The 20,799-nt window shown below is 38.4% G+C and overlaps 2 protein-coding genes across 2 annotated transcripts; one reads left to right on the top strand and one right to left on the bottom strand.

Annotated features, from left to right (window-relative positions):
- Nucleotides 1-2,767: 2,767 nt before the first annotated feature.
- Nucleotides 2,768-4,141, bottom strand: LOC147493257 (uncharacterized). The gene is made up of 3 exons (XM_086567796.1): nucleotides 3,621-4,141; nucleotides 3,350-3,497; nucleotides 2,768-3,226 (listed from the first exon to the last, which is right to left on the bottom strand). The coding sequence occupies exons 1-3, from the start codon at nucleotides 4,139-4,141 to the stop codon at nucleotides 2,768-2,770; spliced, it is 1,128 nt and encodes a 375-aa protein (XP_086423922.1).
- A 2,923-nt stretch (nucleotides 4,142-7,064) lies between these two features.
- SOX (sulfite oxidase) lies at nucleotides 7,065-19,422 on the top strand. Its single transcript, XM_086565680.1, has 12 exons — nucleotides 7,065-7,426; nucleotides 7,629-7,744; nucleotides 7,835-7,897; nucleotides 8,064-8,100; nucleotides 8,222-8,303; nucleotides 15,379-15,497; nucleotides 15,610-15,705; nucleotides 17,620-17,730; nucleotides 17,832-17,933; nucleotides 18,517-18,564; nucleotides 18,675-18,890; nucleotides 19,026-19,422. The coding sequence occupies exons 1-12, from the start codon at nucleotides 7,352-7,354 to the stop codon at nucleotides 19,140-19,142; spliced, it is 1,182 nt and encodes a 393-aa protein (XP_086421806.1). The 5' UTR covers nucleotides 7,065-7,351; the 3' UTR covers nucleotides 19,143-19,422.
- The last annotated feature ends 1,377 nt before the right edge of the window (nucleotides 19,423-20,799 follow it).

Raw genomic sequence — 20,799 nt, 5'->3', positions numbered from 1 at the left:
TAAGTAGACTTCACAGAAAGTCTACCATTCCTGGTGCCCCCCCATTTGACTGAGTCACTTGCCAAAGCATAGGGTCTAATCACCACTTGTTTGATGAGAGTTGCTATATCAAATGGGAACAACCTTGCAATCTTATGATTGTCCCATCCAGAATCATCCCTAAGCATCAAATCCCTCACCTTTAGGCTCTCAAGGTCTAGTCTGTTAGGTAACATCTCTACCAGTTTGATGGGGGTAGGGCAGGGAATCGGGTCGGGTAGATCCGAATTCTACCCGACCCGATTACCGAATACATCGGGTTCGGGTCAATTTTTATATCCGTTTATATAATCGGGTCGGATTCAGGTTCGGGTATGTCGGGTTTGGGTTCGGATTTGGATATAATTTTTGGGCTTTTTTTGAATTTTTAGTGTTATCCGATCGGGTTAGTTGGGTTCGGGTCGGATTCGGATTCGGATATTATGAAACTATTCGGATTCGGATATAGCCATATCCGACTCGAACCCGACCCGATCCCTGCCCTAGATGGGGGCCTCATTTATCATGAGCCAAGGTTGCTTCAGGACATTGACCTTGTCCCCTTTGCCAATGCTCCAAACAACCCCTGGTAGGATATCCCTAGCAGTCCTATGCATTGTCACCAAGTACAGTACAGGTTTAAAACGGTGTACCTGAAAAAAACTTAGTTTGTGTTTTAAACGGAACGTCTCGGGAAAAAAACGGAAAAAAAAGCGTAAAAAAACGTGGGGCATAAAAAACGGGTTTAAAACGGTAAAACGGGTTTAAAACGTATAATACGTAAAAGAAACGGTAAAAACCGATGATAAATAATATAATAGATAAGGAGTTTGATTTTCTATAAAAGTAGAAAAAAATAGACACATAAAATAAAAATAATAATAATACAAATGAAAGAAAATTCAAATACATGAAAGTATCAAATTATCATTACTCATCCAAATACTAGAAGTTTTAGATTCAGTGCCAAAACACTACTCAAAATAAGATACTATTAATTACCAACCATAATGGCATAATTAAGTACTACAAATAAGTTAATAACTTTAAAATTTTCAATTAATTATTAATAGTTCAAAACAAAATAGAACGGTCTCAATAAGTCAATCTAACGCCCACTCTTCAAAAAGGTAAACTCCAAAACCCTTTTCTTTTCTAGCGTTTAAAAAAAAAAAAAAAAAAAAAAAAAAGTTTTAAACGGGAGATTTTCAAAATCTCGGGTTTTAAACGTTTTTTAAGTTTAAAACGAGTTTAAAACGTTTAAAACGCGTTTTTTTTTAAAACCCGGGTTTTAAACTGGAACCAGACGCCTTGGCAATATCTCGGGTTTTAAACGCGTTTTTTTCAAAAAAACGCCGTATTTGGTGACAATGGTCCTATGGACTCCCTTCCAAAACCAAGAGGCCCAAGGTGGGGATTCAGCTTTAACATCAAACCAAGACTTCGCATAAGCAGCTAGGAAGGTTTTTACCTATATAGAAGTGTTATCTATGAGAGCTTTCCAGGCCAGCTTTGCCAGCATAGCCATATTCATGTCCCCAGCTTTTCTCAGCCTTAGGCCTCCCAAGGCCTTAGGTTTGCATATACTATCCCACCCTATGGTGTGGATACTTTTGCTGTCTTCCTGCCCATGCCACCAAAAATTCCTACAAACTTTGTCAATCTTTTGACATATAGATCGAGGTAGTTTGTAAGTGGCCATAGCAAAAAGAGGTGTAGCCTGTGCTACAGCTTGTATGAGGGTTGTTCTCCCAGCTTGAGAATGGACTTTTGCCCTCCACCCTTTTATCTTGTTGTGCACTTTGTCCACTAGGAAGTCAAAGTCCTTTTTTTTGGGAGAGGACTATAGGAACCCCCAAATACTTGTCCTTTCTATCAAAGAATCTCATCTTCCAATATCTTTTTAACATCTAACTATGCATCCGGTGCACATTTTTACTACAGAAGATACTAGACTTATCAAAGTTTATTTTCTGTCCAGAAGCTTTGCAGTAGTCCTTAAGGATGTTCTTAAGCTTTCCACTCTCAGCTAGAGTAGCTTTAGTGAAAAGGATAAGATCATCAGCATACAGTAGATGAGTAATATGAGGAGCATTCCTTCTGATTTTAATGCCATTGTATATCTCCATTACTCTCTGCCTTTGCTATCATCCTTGAAAGAGCTTCTGACACCAGAATAAACAGGTATGGGGAGAGAGGATCTCCCTGTCTCAGGCCTCTATCCGGATTAAACTGCTTAAGGGGAGACCCATTCAGCAGCACCCTATAGAAAATAGTTGTGATGCATTGGGAGATGAGGAGTCTCCACTTATCACTGAACCCCAACCTTTGAAAGATACTGTCAATGAAGGACCACTTTACTCTGTCATAAGCTTTAGCCATATCCATCTTAAGGGCCAAAAACCCTTTTTTGGTTTTCATATGGTTCATATTATGAAAGATCTCACTGGCTAAGCCAATATTGTTTCCAATACTCCTCCCTTTTATGAATGCACCTTGAAAAGGGGAGATAATCTTATTGATATGTGCTTTGAGTCTAATAGCCAGAATCTTTGCTATAATCTTGTAACAGAAGTTATAGAGGCTAATAGGTCTGAACTTAACCATATGATCCGGATTAGAGATTTTTGGAATAAGAGCAATAAAAGTCTCATTGAAACTAGGGTTCATGCTACCTTGAGTAAATTTTTTTTACACAATCAATAATAGAAGGACCAATAACATCCCAACATTGTTGATAGAAGCATCCCTAGAACATATCAGGTCCAGGTGCTTTAAGAGCCCCCATATTCTTTACCACATTCCAAATGTCATCCCCAGTAGGACAGAGAGTGAGAATCTCATTTTCTCTTTTCGTAATGTAGGGAGAGAACATAGTAAGAATTTCTTCATTGGTATCTAGCTCATTAGAGGTATAAATACCATCACAGTATTCTTTCACTGCCAGACCCACTTCTTGCCTTCCTTCCCTCCACCTGCCCTCATTATCTTTAATCTTATCAATATGGTTTTTTGTCCTTCTGTAAACAGTGGATAGGTGGAAGAACTTGGTGTTCCTGCCACCTTCTTTGATCCAGTGTTGGCTAGACTTCTGTTTCCAGAAGTCTTCCTCCTTTTCATACCACTCAAACAAACTAGCTTTCAGCTGTTTTGCTTTCTCATGGTTGCAGGTAGGATTGAAAGCTTTTTGAAGAACCCTATCCAGATCCTTTTGGATTCTTTTAATATTGTGGAATATGTTACCAAAGACTTTTTTGTTCCAAGTAGTAAGCCTTTTTTCAGTATTTTTTAGCCTGTTTCTAACCCTCTAATCAGGTATAACATGAGTGACCTCATTCCATGCCTCATCAATAACAGGTTTACAAGTGGTATCCTTTAGCCACATGTCAAAGAACCTGAAAAGCCTCTCCGCATTCTCCACTGTTGGCTTGAGATGGATCATAAGAGATATGTGATCTGATGTAGCATTAGCCACATTCCTGACCACCATATTGGGGAACAGATCCATCCAGTCAGCAGTGGCAAATGCACGATCAAGCCTTTCAAAGATGTTGTCTTTCACCTTTCTATTGTTATTCTAGGTAAACTTGGCGCCTTTATACCCCAAGTCAATCAAACTCAAATCATTAATCAGAGAATTAAAATCAAGCATGCAATTGGTAAAAACAGCTCTGCCCCCTATTTTCTCATCCAGAGATTTTATAGCGTTAAAATCTCCAAAGATGATCCAAGGGCCAGGTATGGCAGGGGCAGTTTCTCTAAGTTCAGTCCAGAATCTATGTCTAAGGTGTGCATTAGGTTCCCCATAGACAAAACTAAAAAACCAAGAAATAGAACTGTGGTAATCTGAGAGTTTACCTGTTATCTGGTTTGTCGTAGCTCCTAGAACCTCCAGATTTACTCCCTCTTTCCAAAACATAGCCAGACCACCTCTCATCCCATTAGCCGGTACACAAAAGGAATTATCATACTTAATCACCTTACTTAACTGCCTTATCCTATTCTCTCCTACTTTTGTTTCAGACAAGCAAATAATCTCAGGTTGATGTTGCATCACCAAATCCTTTAGATTTTGAATTGCTATGGAGGAACCTATTCCCTGGCAATTCCAGGCTTGTATCATTTTTGGTGAGGCACCTGTTTGGGGACAGCCGCCGCGAACCCTGGAGGAGGACCACACAGACCTCCACTACTACTTGACTCACTACTGTTGCCTTTTACTCTTACACCACTACCATAACCACTATACACACCCCTTGATTTCTTGGTTCTCTTGCCTTTCCACTACTCTTTGAACTTGGGATTGAGACTTTTCACCACCGTTGAGTCATCAAAAGCAAGAGGCTGAGGTTGGGAGATACTATCCTCAGACTCATAAACCAAATCACGAGGGGCATTACCAGTTGATACCTGCTCTTGATGATTCTCATTATACACCACCATACCTTGCTCCTCGTCATCAGATGGATCCTCTTCTTCTTCATCTGTTGAGTAGACATTTACCTCTGACGAATAATCTTCTTCTTCCTCTGTAAAAGCATATGAAGGAATGTCTTTTTCAGGGATGTCCCCTCCTTCATCTACAGAGGGCTCACTAGAATCCAGCGAACCTTCAGATGGTACACTTGAGTCCATCGACTCACTCGATACTGGGATAATAGGGGCATTTTCCGGTATCAGCAAGTTTCCCATTCCCCTTGACCTCAGATCATCAGCTTCAAGCTTAGCCCTCTTCGACTTCTGTACTGTCAGCCTCCAACTAATCCTTTGCCACCCATGATCACCCATACTTTCTGATTCTAAACCGTTGCCTGAGAGGCTAAACACTTTCCTTTTTTTCCCCACACCAGACTCTGTTGATTCCTTTCTAAAGCATCTGAAAAAACCTCTTTTATTTCCTCTTCTAGCCACCACAAATTTTCCCCTTTTCCCTCATGTTGGTTGCCCAATGAAACAAAAATATGGTGTAACAGGTCCAGTTTGCATGGAGGCACGCTTAGTCCCATCTGATTCATTGTAATCAAGGTGAGGAATAATTGCCTCAGTAAGGTGAGAAGCACTATTTTTCAGCGAGGTATAATCACTCCTTTTTGCTTTTCCAGTTCCCAAGCTAGCACCCTCCAAGCCTAGGTCTCCTGTTTCCACCTTTACACACTCCGAATCTAGGTTAGATGCAAACCTTCCAGAAGCTGGATCATAACCTAGGCCTAGCGTCAAGTCCACCGATCCGCTTTCCTTACCCATGTCCTCTTCCAGTTCCATACCCCGACCCATTCCTATCTGGCCTCTAGACCACCAAAGCCCCATAGCTAGTTCCTTGCATATTTAAAAGGCCCATGTGTCCATCTCGTGCCTCTTGGGCTTGGACGTGTGTATCTGACCCAAGACCAAGTCTAGTGAGGTTTGGGCCCCCCAACCCAGTATCAGCAACGGTCACTGACAAGGACTTTTCAAAAGAGCCGTTTTGCTCTCTTCCAAACCTAGTACGCTCTCCTCAGCTGCCACAGTCCTGCTGTCAGTGGGATGTTCCACGTGTGGTCTTCTTCTTAGAGGTGTTGTCAAAATCCCCGTCCTGTTCCAATTCCGTTTCACCGGTGAACCTCTGTTCTTTGCTGGAATTTGGTCATACCTCAGTTTTTGTGGTGTTCCAGAGATCGTAACTGACCTAGGGATTGAGCTTGATGCCCCATTATAGAACACATTTGCTCTCAATAAGAAAGAGAAATTGTTCTTTACATCCCTTGGAGATCCCCCATACTTCCTCATTTCCATACTGTACTTTTCACGCTAGTAATAATAATGTAGATCATGCCCAATACAGCCACAAAAGTAACAGAAAATTTCCAATTTTTCATACTTGAAAGTGATTGGGAAAGTTTCCCCCAATTCTGTTCGGAGATCTATGCCTTTTAGCAGTCTTTCCTTGATATCCATCCTGACTCTGACCCTAGCTACCGGTTTGTTGAACTCCGGTGAGCACAGTAGGTCCACCGCCTTGACTTTGCCCAAACTTTGCCCCACCTCGTTTACATTCTCTTCATTGATTCGGTTACTTGGGAGCCCATATATCTGAACCCAGAAATCCACCATATCAAACTTCCAGTTCTCATCTACTAGTTCAGAGGCCTTCCATTTTTTAAATGAGAAAATGAACCCCTGAACCATCCAAGGTCCATTCTTTCTTACATGTTTATATTCCCCAGGGTTCTCGAATTCCAGCTTGAACAAACCCTTCACTAAAGATTCTATCTTGGTGTTACCCCTCGTTTGCCAGCATCTATGGAGCTCCTCCGCAAGATCTTGAAGGAGTATGTTTTTACCTCCAAACAACTTTCCAAGTAGGGTGTATTGTCCCCTTGCACTGGCCTCCATATTCTTGCAACCAATATCAATTACTATTTTTTCCTTGTTGCAAAAAAAATTCTGCATCTCAGCTTGGAGTATTTTAACTTTAGATCTGGATGATTCATCTGTCTCCATCCTTATTGGTGGTTCCCCTGTAAGGGAGTCAATGGTAGATGTTGCAAAACAGTTAGATGTGGGGGGGGGGAGAAGAAAAATAACAAGGGAAGGAGAGTACTAAAGCTACTAGATCTAGCCGAAGCCAATATAACAGTATCCACAGAAAAAACAAAAATAAAGAAGAAAGAAATCAAGACTATATAGAGAAAGCGTGAGAGAGATGGTATGCAGAGAAGGAAGAAAGCCTATAGACATCAGGGATCAATTTGAATTTTGAAGATAGAAGTTCAAAAGAGATAGAGGGAAGCTGCTTTGAGCCGCAGCAGAGCTTTGTTGTGGTGGTGGTCTACTTAGGTATAGCTGCATGGAGACATGGAGTGTGCATTCTGATCCCTAAATTTTTGTTGTTTGGTTAACTGAATCATGTGCCAGAATTCTTTGAAAGGCTTGGGCTTTGGGTCCTTTAAAAAATCTGTAAGAATGAAGACATATATCCAGAAAGTTAAAATGGGAGGCCCATTTAGGGGCTGTTTTTTTCTAAAAGTTCATCATATAGAGGCCCATTGGTGATGCCCTAATATGGTCAGTTAAAAGGAGACCAATATCAAACTAGGCTTAATGTGGTGAATTAAAAAGAGACCAGTCTCAAACTAATTCCCTAGATTGACGATTGTCTTTGTTTGCAACGTTCAAGACGTCAATATCAATGTCCACTAAAATGATTTTTTATCCCATTTCTGTGGTGCACCACGAGTGTATCGCACCAATTTTGCATCCCGAACATTCTAAAATATAAGCCACTATCCAAAGTGTACAACGTTAATAAGAACTAAGAAGAAGAAAAAAGCAATTGAGAGAAAGAAAGAGAATAATGCCAGGCGTGAAAGGCCCTTCTAATTACTCCCAAGAACCTTCACGACATCCGTGCCTGAGCATCAACGCCAAGGTTTTTGTTCATCACAATCTCTCAACCCAACTTTAGTTTTTTGTCCTTTTATTTATTAAACAGTTGACACGTTTGTTCTTATACGATATATATTATGACACACTCCTGGCCATTGGGTTGCCTCTAAAACTTCGTTTCAAATTCACGCTCATTTTTACTCGGTTGCATGACCTGTTTTTGTCCTTTTTATCTTATTGAGCAGGAACCTTTTAATGCTGAGCCGCCACGATCTGCTTTGATTTCCTCATATGTGACTCCTGTGGATTTCTTCTACAAGAGAAATCATGGTCCAATCCCAGTAGTTGATGATATTGAGAGGTCCTTAATTTCGTTTCTGTATTTTCAGAACTAACGAGGTTTATTTCTGATTATTGTTAAACTGACTATGAAAAAATGGTTGGGAAACAGTTACCGTGTTTCTATCTGTGGTTTGCTGGAAAATGCCAAAGAATTATCTATGGCGGATATCAGGTGGGTGATGTATTTTTGAATTTTAGGTGCAGTAGAGCACCATGTAGTACTAGTTTTTTTTACATATATACGTAATTACACACAAACCCACATGCACACACGCATATAATTTAACAGAAACACAACTATATATATGAGAAGGTCCTGACATCATTTTTAATCACAGGAAGCTCCCAAAATACGAGGTTACTGCTACGTTACAGGTAAGTTGCAAAATGCTTATAAAAGCGCTTCCTTCTTTGGTTGAATAAGCTGGGTTTAACTCCTCGAGTATATGTCTTCTGTATCTTCTGAATGCCAGCAAAGCAATTTTATGCTATACAGTGTGCAGGTAACAGAAGGACGGCTATGAGTAAAACGAAAACAGTGAAAGGTGTTGGCTGGGGTGTATCTGCTATTGGAACTGGTGTGTATATTTACTGGATTCACACTTACTTTTCTAACATCACGATGAGGTGAAGAATTTCTTTTATTAGAAGAAAACGAATGCAACTGACAGTCTTGCATTATCTTTTGATAGCCATTTCACTGCATAATTTGCTTTAATAATATACAAGACGTCTTGGAGCAAGTCCTAAATTATAGTAAGCCCCTTGTATGGAAATTTGGAATTTTAATAAAAGTGGTGAGGCAGACGCTGCATACAGAAATATGATGCAAATCTATCCTTTCTTAAGCCCTATGGTGTCTAGGCCGTAGTCCCAATATCCAGTGTTTTTTGTGTAAATATGAAAACTTACATGATCAGGGTGGCATTGGTTTATTGATCAATGAATCAGGAAAAATAACTATCTTCTGTAAGTTAATAATAGAAGGAATTAAACTTGGCACCAATTTCTCAATCATGATTATGTTGTGACTGCAATGCACAAAATTGAATGAAATTATGGAATATTTTATTATGTTTTATTTATTACTTAATCTAGGTTGCTGCAGTTTCTTTCCTTTTCTGGATTTCTGGGCTCCTTCCAACTGAACCCTTGCTGAATTTAACTTGATTACTACTCTGTACCTTTTGGCAACTCCTTGACGCTTTTCATGTGTACAGTCAATGTGTTTATTCTCCAGACACGTTCATCCTATTTGTGAAGTCCAGTACAAGTGTACAACAGTCTACAAGGCTCAGCTTCATCCTCTGTTTTTTTGATAAATATTTTAGGGTTAGGCTTGACCCTTGCCTACATTTATTTCCAGAATAAACATTCCCATTTTGAGGGCTAATGTTATCAGCTGTTTTATGGGGGAAGTTGGGAGAATTTAGGAAAAATGTAAAGGAGGCTCTTGAGGCTTCTGGGAGTCTTGCGGCCATAATTTGAGCTAATCCTGTGATTCCTGTCCATCAACATTTATGCAAAAAGGTGGTAAAGGAGTAATGCAAAAACACTCTCAAGGAGTCAACAGCAGCAAGGTAAGCATAATTGATTTGGTTGGGGAAGTAGATGCAAGGTCCGTATGACCGTATTGGTTATTGAGGAAGTGAGGTGACAACCAAAAGAATGGGTGGCTTTGTTCATGGTGACATATTATGGGGAAATGGTGTTGATCTATCTAGTAACAGTATTGCGCCTGCACCTGTAGAGGTTGGCTCTTTTGACAATACTGTGTTGGTTGATCGCCCTCAGTTGATGAACGAGGGCATTAATGAAGAAAATGTTAGTGAAATTGCAAAGAGAATGTACAATTGCCAAAACACTAACGACACTCACGATTGGATCAAATACATGGTGGTGCCATTAGCAGCCAACTTGGGGATATCATCTGGTTTGGGAAGAAGGGGCCTTGAGAAACTCTATGGGGAAATACATGGAAATAACAAGGAGTGCGGGATTGAGCAAAATATGGCGCTCAATTTGGACGAAAATCAGCCTATCACGGAGGCGCATGAAGATAATCTTGTAAACTAACTTAATGTATCACTAGCAATGGTGTAGTTGCTAATGATAGGGAAGAAATGTAGGATCTCTTGGCTAACGTTCGGATTGTAGCTAGTCCGGAGAGTGTAATTGGGTCATCATCGGGGCGTGGGTGTTTTCTTGTTATGGGTGTAGTCCTGGGGAGGTATATGGTATTCCAGGGTTTAACTGGTTGTACCGTGTCTGTGAGACTCTCTCTCACATTTGTATTTTATTCTATTTACATCCTAATCAATAAATTTCAGTCATCATAAAAAAATAACATTTATGGATATCGAAGAACAATCTATCATAAGTCTAATCAACAATAAACTTTAGAAATATATATTTACCTGTCCTGCTGTCCCAATTCGAAAGTAACCATGTTAAGAAGATCAGAAAATTTTGTAGTTATCTGGTTGATTGAGTGGTAATCAAATATTACTGAGAGTAAAATGTGAGATTCAAATGACAGTTTCAACTCCTATCTCAGAAGAGTACTCCTAAATATATACCCATTTTTCGGATTTTTTTACGTAGCTACTATTGTGGCTTGGTCCAAGAAATGCCAGTGTCTTTATATTGACTTTGGCATAAAGACTCCGTTGGACTGATTACGATTTAACTGTTCTGTGAGTTCAGATCTTCTTCAGCATGTTTTAGCAGAGGCTTCTTTTTAACTAGTTATGTTATGAACGCTCCATTGATCTAATTAATCATTCAAATTTTTCGTCAACTCAGATCTTCTGTAGCATGTTATTCTTTCCGTGACATACATCTCTCTTGTTTACAATCGCATCTCTTATTCCTGTTGTGGCCCAATTGATCACCTCATTACAAAATTCCAGATATAAGCCTGTGTGACCCTAAATTAGCATTTCAACCCTTAGTTAAGCACATTAAGAGTCCTATTTTCTTGTTCAATCCTAATTCGAACTGGAGCATTTTATATTTGTTGGAAGGGTCTATGTTCGTTTTAGATGTTCCAGTGGATTTGGTATTAATACCTTTTTGTATAGATATAGTCTTAAGACTAAAGTTGTCTTTTATTGTGTGAAGTACGAATAAACTCCATATCAGTGAAAGTGGAGTGAATTCCCAATCAGTCTAAACGAAAGAACTGCATCGTCGCTGGAAGAGGTTCCTCAATGGCGGATGGAAGAGCTTATGGAGGAACAGTTTGCCGTGATTGAAGGTAAATCCTTTGAATTTGAGTGGTGGAGAAAATCCTCAAGAAAGAAGAGGTGGGAATCCTAGAGAAAGGTCTTGGTGGAGTTTTTGTTTGCTCTACATCAGAAGTTAAGAGAAATTGGTTGGGTAATTTGCTTTGTCTTGATCAACGTTGGAACTTTGGTGGGGAACTTGGATGACTCTTGGAATCTGATTGGAACTGTCGGACACTCAGACATAATGATAGAGGCGACTCCTTGCAGGTGCTCTCTTTTTATTTCTTTAGATCTCGTTCGAAAAGGGCCAAAACACTATGTTTTCCGGCGGGGAAAGACAATGAAGGGTGGGCTGATGCTTGTGATGAAGTTCTGAAATTTTTGAACCTCCAATGGAGTGCTGAGAGCTCGACAGGAAATGGTAAATCTCAAGTGCTGGACCAAGAAACAGAGTTTCGGCACCACCAACTGATCGGAGAGACCTTACAACACTAGTGTGGGAGGCTGGTAAAACCAAGGATAAAGCAAGTTCAATTGCATCTGTCCTCAATTCTTCTTGGTGGTTTGACAGTGTTATGCTCCTTTAGCAAATGAACACCAGATTGCAGCTGGGTTAAACGGAATCTAAAAATAGTGTTTGGTAAGGTTGATTTTACTAATTTTAGAATCATTGATGAAGGAGAAGCCTTGGTCTTCTTTCAAATTTAGGGAGAAGAATATCATTTTCAGACTCTGGAGTCCTGAAATAGGGAGTATCAGTCAAAACCGCTTCAAGTTGAAGGAAGTTTGCTCTCTGTTTTGTGGTTTCCTCTTCACTAGAAAACCAGGGAAACTAATGTTTGTGGTAGCTCAGCGGAGTTTGGTGAGAATTCTCTGAATTGCTGCAGTAAGAAGATTCAGGTTAAATCATAGGTAGGAGATGTGGGGCTGGTTGCTAGAATAATTAGTTTGGAGGAGAGAGCGTATGTGTTCCCGGTTTGTGTTGAGGTGGGTTTTGACGGAGAAAGGGAGGTTGATATCCTTAGTTGGCCTAAGATGGTGAGTGTTGATTCTGTGGTGGTGGAAAACGAAGTTGGACAAGGAGCAGCTGATCGAGGTCACTGTGACAGGAGTTCATCAAATAGTTCAGCTGGCAGCCAAATGGTCCCCACATCAGATGTGACTATATGAGTAGACCTCCTGGCGCTGAAAGGGTTTTGGTGGGAGACCCTCAAAATACGAATTTTGAAATTGGTGTACAGTATGGGGAGCTTCCTTTGGCTGTGGTGGTGATACTCATCCAGTCGTTACCTGTCAAGAACACATGGATCACGTTCAAGCAGAGTTTATGGCGAGAGAGAGTGAGTTGGGAAGCACTGAACCTCTTCAGAGTTGAGGACCAGTGTCTGACGGTGAACAGATGACAGAACAGGATAATGTTGATGTAGCCACCTCTCCAACAATTCCACTAGAACAGCAGGCCCAATGTCCAGCCTGGATTAGGAAGAAGGTGGACCATAGAACTAGGGGTAGATGACACCACTCTGTATGTCCAAAAGGGGTCCATACAACTAAAAGCAGGAGATAGCATTCTATGGGTCCAAAAGGGATATTACCATGGCCCATCAAGTTCAAGTATACTCAACCCTTATGAAAGTAAGGGTAGGAGTGCCATTCCAGCAATCTGACCCCAGACAGGAAGCAACATGTGGTAACAGACCCAGGCCAATCTTTGAGTTTTAATAATTTAGTTTCTGTCTCTTCAATGAATGAATTTGATGATGTTTCTCTGAATTCTGAACCGTTTGATGATCGATCATCGATAGTTCACGACGGCGCTCCGAGTATGTGGAATTTGGCAGCGGTTGGTAGTAGCCTATATAGCTGTCAGAATCCAGATGAGGTGAGTGATTGGATTAGATTCATGGTGGTTCCGCTTGCTGAAAATTTGGGAATGTCTACTCGGTTGAAAAGAACTGTCTTGAAAAACTGTTTGGGTAATCGCATGACAACAATAACAAAGGAAGTGTGATGCCGTAATGGATGGGGTTGCCTTAGGGAATGAGAAACCATTCTTGGCAGGGGAAAATGAGGTTTCCCTTAACGTTTAAGCTGGTGTCATGGAATCTAAGGGGTCTCAGTAATGACAAAAGATGCAACAACCTATGTTTGTTAATAAGGAACCAAAATGTTGTAATGTTCTTACTACAGGAGACTATAGTTAGAGAACCAAAATGAGGTTTCCCTATTGATGAGAATGAAACATTGGCTGCAATAAATCACTTAGGAGGGGACTGAAGAGCCAGAAGGCTTCCAAAGGACTTTGTTTTAAATGTGTTGGCAAACTTTCCGGGGGGGGATTTATGGCTGTGGTAAGTGTATTTCAGGAGCTGTTGTCCTTGGATAGAAGAAATAATTCAACCTGTATCACCTGAATTCCTAAGAAGCAGGGTACCATTCTATTGGCGACTATAGGCACATATCTATTGGCGACCATAGGCATATTGCAATCACAATTGCAAAGAACGAATTCTAGGAATTCTCAACTAAAATCAATTCAATTCAATCTCAAAAACTAACTCAACCAAAGGAAAAACAACTTCTAAATCAATTAAAACACCCTAAATTCGGAATTAAAAATATCCCTAAAATACCCCTATACTGAATAATCTGAAAATAGCAATTAAAGCTAATTCTAATACTCCCTAATGACATAGAAACTAATATAGGACTCAATTAGTAATGTGAACCCTAATTCAAATCAATATTAATTTGGTTGGTGGAATCATACGGTTATATATATATATCTAAAGTCTTAGCCACGAGAATCAAGTCAGTTTTACCGTTGATCTTGTTGTGCATTCAAAACGCATTTGTGGGGGTAGGCAGATCCTGGATGGTTCCCTTGTTGCTAATGAGTGTATCGAAGCCCGTCTTAGAAAAAATGAAAATTGTGTACTGTGGAAGGTGGATATTGCTATAGCATACAACTGCGTTAAGTGGGACTTCCTCAAATACTTGTTGAAAAGTATGGGTTTAAGTGTGAATTTAGAAGCTAGATGAGATTATTTATCTCCTGCACATCTTTTTCTGTGATTTATTAAAGGTACACCTATAGCTATAGGTTAATTTAGAAGTCAGCGTGGTCTGCAGCACGGAGACCTGATAGTTCACTTCTTTTTTAATATCGTTATGGAGGCTCAGTCGCTTGGTCTTGAAGGCTATGGACCTGGATTTTTTTTAAGGCTTCAAACCAGCTTCTAGCGTTCCGGAGGTGGGCATATTACAATTTACCGACCACACTTGTTTCTGTTAGTTTAGTCAATTTCTCAGCTTATGGTTGTCAAATTGATACTTATCATTTTTTGAAGCGGTTTCAGATTCGAAAGCAAGCATGGCAAAGTTATACAAAGTGGGTATTGAAAATTTGGAACTGCTGGCTCAAATTATGTGATGCGGTATATGTACTTTGCCTTGTTGGTATTTGTGGTTGCCTCTCTGTGAGAAGAAGATATGGGATCCAGTGATAGAAACCATCCAAAGAAGACTAGGTGGGTGGAAGAGAAAACCTTTTTTTTTTTTTTTCCTTCTAAAGGATCGAGAGGATTCTTATGCAAAGGTATCCTAGCAAATCTACCCACTTACTGTCTGTTGTTGCTCACAATTCCTGTCAATGTCGTGGATAGAATCGAAAGAAGGGCAAGAGACTTCTTGTGGGGGTCTACTGCACTTAAAAGGAAGTCCCATAGCACATGGTGGAACAAGTATATTTTTTCCCAAACAAATTATTTCCTTATAGATGTCTGCTGTGGCGTGCATAAATACTTGAACATAGTGTTTACACATCTTATGATGCAAGAACCTTGGGATAGCAGTATTCTCATTGAATTACAGGGATAGGCACAAAAGAAATAGAAGCAATAGGTAATCCAGTGAAAGGTTACCAGAGTTCAACCTTTTGCAGCTATTAATCAAGACTTAACTGGTTCAAAGAAAGAGTGCAACCATATGTTTTTATTTCCATGCTCTCGAGTAGACATGTGTCTCGATGCACAATGTGCGTCAACACAGATCATCTTCTTCTTCCTTCCTTCCTTTTCCTTTTTTTTTACCTTCTTTATTCTTTTCTTTCTTTCTTTCTTTCTTTCTTTCTATCTTTCATTCTTTCTTTCTTGTGTTTTGTTTCTTCTTGAAGTATGCAAGGTGCAGTGTGATTGTTTTTTTTGTGGATGATTAATCATCTAGTTAGCATTTATTGGTTAATTTGATTTTTGACCTACTTTTTTTTGAGTTATCATATTTAATTGACTGAAAAGCTCACAAAACATTGACCTTATATTATGTCGATTGGTTTTTCAAACCTTTTTTTCGAGCAACAAAAAAAGCAAAACTTAAATTCTGTTTTCAATTTGAAATGCTTGTTACTAATTGACGTTCTCTTTAGCAACTTGGGGTGGAGCGAAGTTATCAGATGTGCTTGAACTCGTGGGGATTCCTAAGCTGACTTCTTCCACGCCTTCAGGAGGAAAGCATGTTGAGTTTGTGAGTGTTGACAAGTGTAAGGTACATGCCTTGGCTTTGTTAGTTATATTCTTTGTGAGAATTGTCTGCTGTTTTGTGGAAGATGAGAAGTTTAAGTCTGAAATTAAATTTACATCTGATATTATACGTGTAGGAGGAGAATGGAGGTCCTTATAAAGCATCAATACCATTAAATCAGGCAACAAATCCTGATGCTGATGTGCTACTGGCATATGAAATGAATGGGGAGGTATGAACCTTGTCGTTGTGGAAGTAGATGCAATAGCACGTGCTTCGAAGTTATGCCAGATGTCTCTTCACCCCTTTCCTTTAAACTTTATCTGATATCTGTGCCGTAAAAACTACCAAAGGCATTGCAGTCTATGCAGTTAAAGGCTCAGGATAGGTGCTGCACGTGAGCCTAGGGGCTAGGTGAGAGCCTAGATGACAATAGGCGGATTAGGCGCCCCTAGGAGCAAGCCTAGGTGACACTAGGTTCGGGCAGCCTAGACCCTAGGCGGGCCTAGGTGAGCCTTTGACTGCTTAGTTCACGCTTTGTCTAGAATTTTCTCCTGGACTCAGTTGTTTTGCTTCCCTAAGCTTTCTCTTCCTTTACTATTCCATCTCCTGGATTCTGTTCCAGTGGCTGGAAGAAATAATACCTCCAAAGATCCTGTTCGGCACATGAAAGTAAACACTTCTTTGAACTTTCAAGCTATCACAAGAGTTTGCAAAACCTTATGGACAACCAAGTACAAATGGTGCCCTCCATAGATTCTAGATGTCAGATGACCAATTAAATTTCTTTGGACCTTTTCCACGAGAGGTTTATCCTTTTTTCAGTTGGCTATGACGGTATTTACGTGCAAACCCGTTCTTAAACCCTTCATATGAGCATAACCCAGAGATTATAGGTGAAGAATTACTAAAGTCTATAAGTAATAAAATAAAAACAGGGAAAGTTGCTATGCCAAACACATCATTGACTTGACTATATGAAGAAAATTAGGGAACTCAAATTTCCAAGGTAGTTTTTGAGGCCTTCTTGAATTTTCAAACTTTCTTATAATACCATTTCCAGCTGTTAGATAGACACGATTAAATAGGAAAACATATTACAAACGGCAACAAAGAGAAAATTGAGAGAGAGACATCTTCTAAGTCACTTTTCTTCATACAAAATTACAGACCAATGAAAAATTCATGGTCACCTAATGACAAAAAACACAAGACTAAAATAGAAAGATGATGTTTTATAAAAGAATCGATTACGAAAGAATTTCAAACGAAGTTCATGATTCCAAGATACGATTTATTTATTTTTTAGAGAATCTCAAAAAGCTTTCACTAAAGAAAAATTTCAATATTATTTTAGGACCTATGAAGTTCAATTGACAAATCGAGGAGTTTTTTCTTTGAAGATGTAAAATCTAAATGCATTGCTTTATGGATTTTGAGAGGGAATTTTACATAATTGTGTCAGTTACACTCAAAAGCTTTGTATCAATGGGTAAGGCTCAAATAAAGAAAATAAATTGGAAGTGAGAACAGAAAATATGAACAGATGAAGACCTTCTTTTGTTTCCGCAATCCATGCGCTTCACAATAACCTCAGTTATGATGGATATAAACACTTTCAATTCTATTGAGACTCTTTGAATTAAAGCTTCAATTTTCAATGAATTGAAGAAATGGAGATCGAAGTGCAGTAGAAGAATTAGACAAGGATGCAAACTTTGCTTTCTTCTGTTCGTTCTTGACTTCATGGCATTAAACCATGTGTTTTTTCTTTAACAGTTAAATGTGCAACTGTCAAGGCCTCAAGTGTAGTTATGGAAAATACTCTGTAGAGCTGGGAATTCGTCAAAACTTACCGTGACAATTTGCGGTCTCCAAAATTTCCAAAAGAAATATAATGAGAAAATAATTATGCTTAGTACCAACAATTTTGTCAATAAGCTTCCACCATTCACTACTTAGAGGCCATATCGTCTAGTACATCCATGATGTTATAGAGTACATCAATATATATATGCTGCACGTTTACTTTTCTACATCATTCTGTGATTTATAATGTTTCTTATCAATCTATGTGTTTCATAGACTGCAGCATATGGGCTCATAGATCTCTACTAATTGGAGTTTACTATATCTTATTCAAAAGACTCTAAACAGGGATCATGGATATCCTTTGAGGGGGATAGTCCCTGGTGTTATAGGTGCACGCTCTGTGAAATGGCTGGATTCCATCAACGTAATTGCTGAAGAATGCCAGGTTGGGAGATGGAAAGTTTTTTTGTTTATCTGGAATCTCTTTGCTCTTTATTTCTTCCCTTCTGAATGTTATTTAGTTGAGTATTTGTTTTTGTGAAACAGGGTTTCTTCATGCAAAAGGACTACAAGATGTTTCCACCTACTGTTAACTGGGACAATATAAATTGGTCTACTAGGAGGCCACAAATGGATTTTCCTGTTCAGGTGCCCTTAGCGATTCTGTTATTGTGCTTTTGCTGTAGATATCTACCGTACCCGCCAAATGTGAAGAAAATAATGATCGAGAACTCTAGTAAACTACTCCAAAGCTTGAATATTGCCATCCAATCATCAGATCAAACTATGTATTTCTTTATTGCTTTTAACATCTAGCCATCCATTCCTACCTGTTGGGATGTTTAATCTCAAGTTGGGAGTTTAAAGCCACCGTATATATTTCCGGGGGCTGCTCCACAAATTGGTTTTGAGTTGGATGCTCCAAAGTTTAAGATGGTATTAGAGAAGGTTATAGTATTTGGCTCAAAGGGCTCCTTACATGTTAGTCTCAAGTAACGCTCCTTACATCCAAATGAAGAATGACAGACATTGTTTCATAACATGCAAATGTTGACAGAACTTTTTTAAGCATGCCTTTTTAATTGTTACGTCCCTTTTGTTTTCATCAACATGTAAACACTCAGAAAATTTCATTTTAGAGTTTGTTGTATAGGATCCATAAGCTTTCTCATCAATGTTCTTATGGTGCAATGACCTTTTAAGTATCTTACTGCTTTTTGTGGATTTGCAGTCTGTTATATGTTCATTTGAGGATGTAGATGTTGTTAAGCATGGAAAGGTTAGCATTCTCCTCGAGAAAGTTTCTTGTTATTTATGTGCAAGCTTTGTTCAAGAGTGAAATATATATTAGCATGCATCATTTAATTTTTCGCTAGTGTTGTTTTTCAGGTAACTATTAGGGGATACGCAGCCTCTGGCGGTGGACGTGGTATTGAGAGGGTAGATGTATCTGTCGATGGAGGCAAGACATGGATAGAAGCCTTTAGATACCAGAAAGCTGATGTTCCATATATTGCAGATGATAATAGCAGTGATAAATGGGCATGGGTGCTTTTTGAAGCTGAAGCTGAAATCCCCCAAAATGCTGAGATTGTTGTTAAAGCGGTAAATGGTCTTACACTTACTGATACTGCTTAGTATCAAAACATTAATGTGATACCTGAAGCACCTCTTCATAGTTTAGTTTATTGATAAAATATGTATCCCTTGATGCTTTTTTCCTCTTAACTGATGGGACAGGTTGATACTGCGGCAAATGTGCAACCTGAAAATGTAGAAACAATATGGAACCTTCGAGGAATATTAAACACTTCATGGCATCGTGTTCAGGTCCGGGTAGGACACTCCAATATGTAGATCCGGCTCACATAATTTAACCAGTTGAATGACAGTTAACCACTCGAGAGGTTGGATAATTGTCGTGTTGTTGTTCCTGTAAGTTTATCAGGTTTACAAACAGTTGTGTTTTTGGAATTATATATATACTAATAATGGGAGTGAAATGTTTTTGGATGTACATGACATCAAAGGAATTATGATGTTATTGGAACCAGCACCTAGCTATACCTATGTCGTTGAATGATTCTTGGGATTTTTTTTTATTGTGTCATATATTGAAACATTTTAGTGTGCGAAATTGATTCAACCACCCATTTCTATTTCTAAAATATTCATTATTTCACTCTGCTGGCTTTACTATAGGAACACTTCATACATCTCGTTCTTTTTCAGAAAGCTAAAACTAATATGATTGCAAGCTGAAGTCCACATCTCATAAATGTTCCTGGAAAAGGAGGCTAGCTAACTGTCTTTTAGCTTGTGGTTCTTGGCATAGTATAAAATATTATGATATATCACGATATTTAGAGATATCTATCTAGATTTCAGAGAAAGATATATAAATATCACGATATGTTTAGAAATATATATGATTGCAAATATTGGTGATATTTTAACGATATTTGTGATATTTTGTGATATTTTGTGTATATAACAATTTTATTTAATATTTACCATTATATTTCAAATAAATATAAATAATGTATATCAAGAAATATCCATAATATTTACCATTATATATCAAGAAATATCCATAATATTTACGATATTTATCGATATTTTGGATATGTCCACGATATTTGTATGTGAAACAATGTCAAATATCTCCAAAGAAGGGGATATATCCACGATACATATCCAAAAATTGAATATCGATAAATATCCATATCCTGATATTTTGTACTATTGTTCATGGAAACTATGAAATTGAAAATTTGAGCAGGGACATCAATGAGTGAGTTTCTTTTAGCAAATTTTGTTGGACATCTTGATACAACACGTTTCTTTTAACGTACATATAACAACCCTATTTTTTTAATTAAATAAATAAATATTTATAACATGTATTTTATTTTGTTTTATTAGTATTCCAAGTATGCAAACTGTGCTACGCATGAGTGTTTTTTCAAGTCTTTAAACCTGTCGCTCTAACATCTCTTGGATAGTATGAATTTTTGAATTCTAGTTCTAATATAAAAAATAATATAAAAATATTAGGAGGGGTTGAATATAATTTTAGTGACGTGAATGAATAAGGTTTTTTAAATTATTTTAAATAATATGAAGCTATTTCTAATTTCAATAAAGTGAGGGAGTTTTTTGTAAAATGTTTAAAAAAGAGGGAGCTGATTAGAGTAATTAAAGGAGGTGATTCTAAAATCTTAAAATAGAGAGATTAAAAATACACTGTTCAGTTGAGAAATGTGCCTCCTAAAGACCCGTCTATCATATATTAGTATTATTTGGACATAGGCTTAAGTCGGCTTTAATTAGAGAAAAAAACAAAAGGGATAAATAGTGAAAGAGAAAAACGTGGGTAGAGAGGGATAGGGGTTACATAGTACAAAATATCACAATACATCATGATATTTGTCGATATCTATCCAGATTTTAGAGAAAGATATATAAATATCTCGATATGCTCAGAGATATATACGACTGCAAATATCGATGA

The sequence above is a fragment of the Coptis chinensis genome, chromosome 6 (assembly GCF_015680905.1).
Source record: "Coptis chinensis isolate HL-2020 chromosome 6, ASM1568090v1, whole genome shotgun sequence".
In the NCBI taxonomy this organism is placed as follows: domain Eukaryota; kingdom Viridiplantae; phylum Streptophyta; class Magnoliopsida; order Ranunculales; family Ranunculaceae; genus Coptis; species Coptis chinensis.
This window is presented reverse-complemented; position numbering and strand designations above follow the sequence as displayed.

What these genes read in the sequence shown, in the direction of transcription:
- LOC147493257 (XM_086567796.1), bottom strand. Translation starts at nt 4,141, where the DNA reads ATGATACAAGCCTGGAATTGCCAGGGAATAGGTTCCTCCATAGCAATT. An exon ending in TTGAGTTTGATTGACTTGGG is followed by an intron (nt 3,498 to 3,620) that starts GTATAAAGGCGC and finishes TATGGTGGTCAG; the next exon opens with GAATGTGGCTAATGCTACAT. An exon ending in TTGATGAGGCATGGAATGAG is followed by an intron (nt 3,227 to 3,349) that starts GTCACTCATGTT and finishes AGAATCCAAAAG; the next exon opens with GATCTGGATAGGGTTCTTCA.
- SOX (XM_086565680.1), top strand. Translation starts at nt 7,352, where the DNA reads ATGCCAGGCGTGAAAGGCCCTTCTAATTACTCCCAAGAACCTTCACGA. An exon ending in GTAGTTGATGATATTGAGAG is followed by an intron (nt 7,745 to 7,834) that starts GTCCTTAATTTC and finishes GTTGGGAAACAG; the next exon opens with TTACCGTGTTTCTATCTGTG. An exon ending in AGGTTACTGCTACGTTACAG is followed by an intron (nt 8,101 to 8,221) that starts GTAAGTTGCAAA and finishes TATGCTATACAG; the next exon opens with TGTGCAGGTAACAGAAGGAC.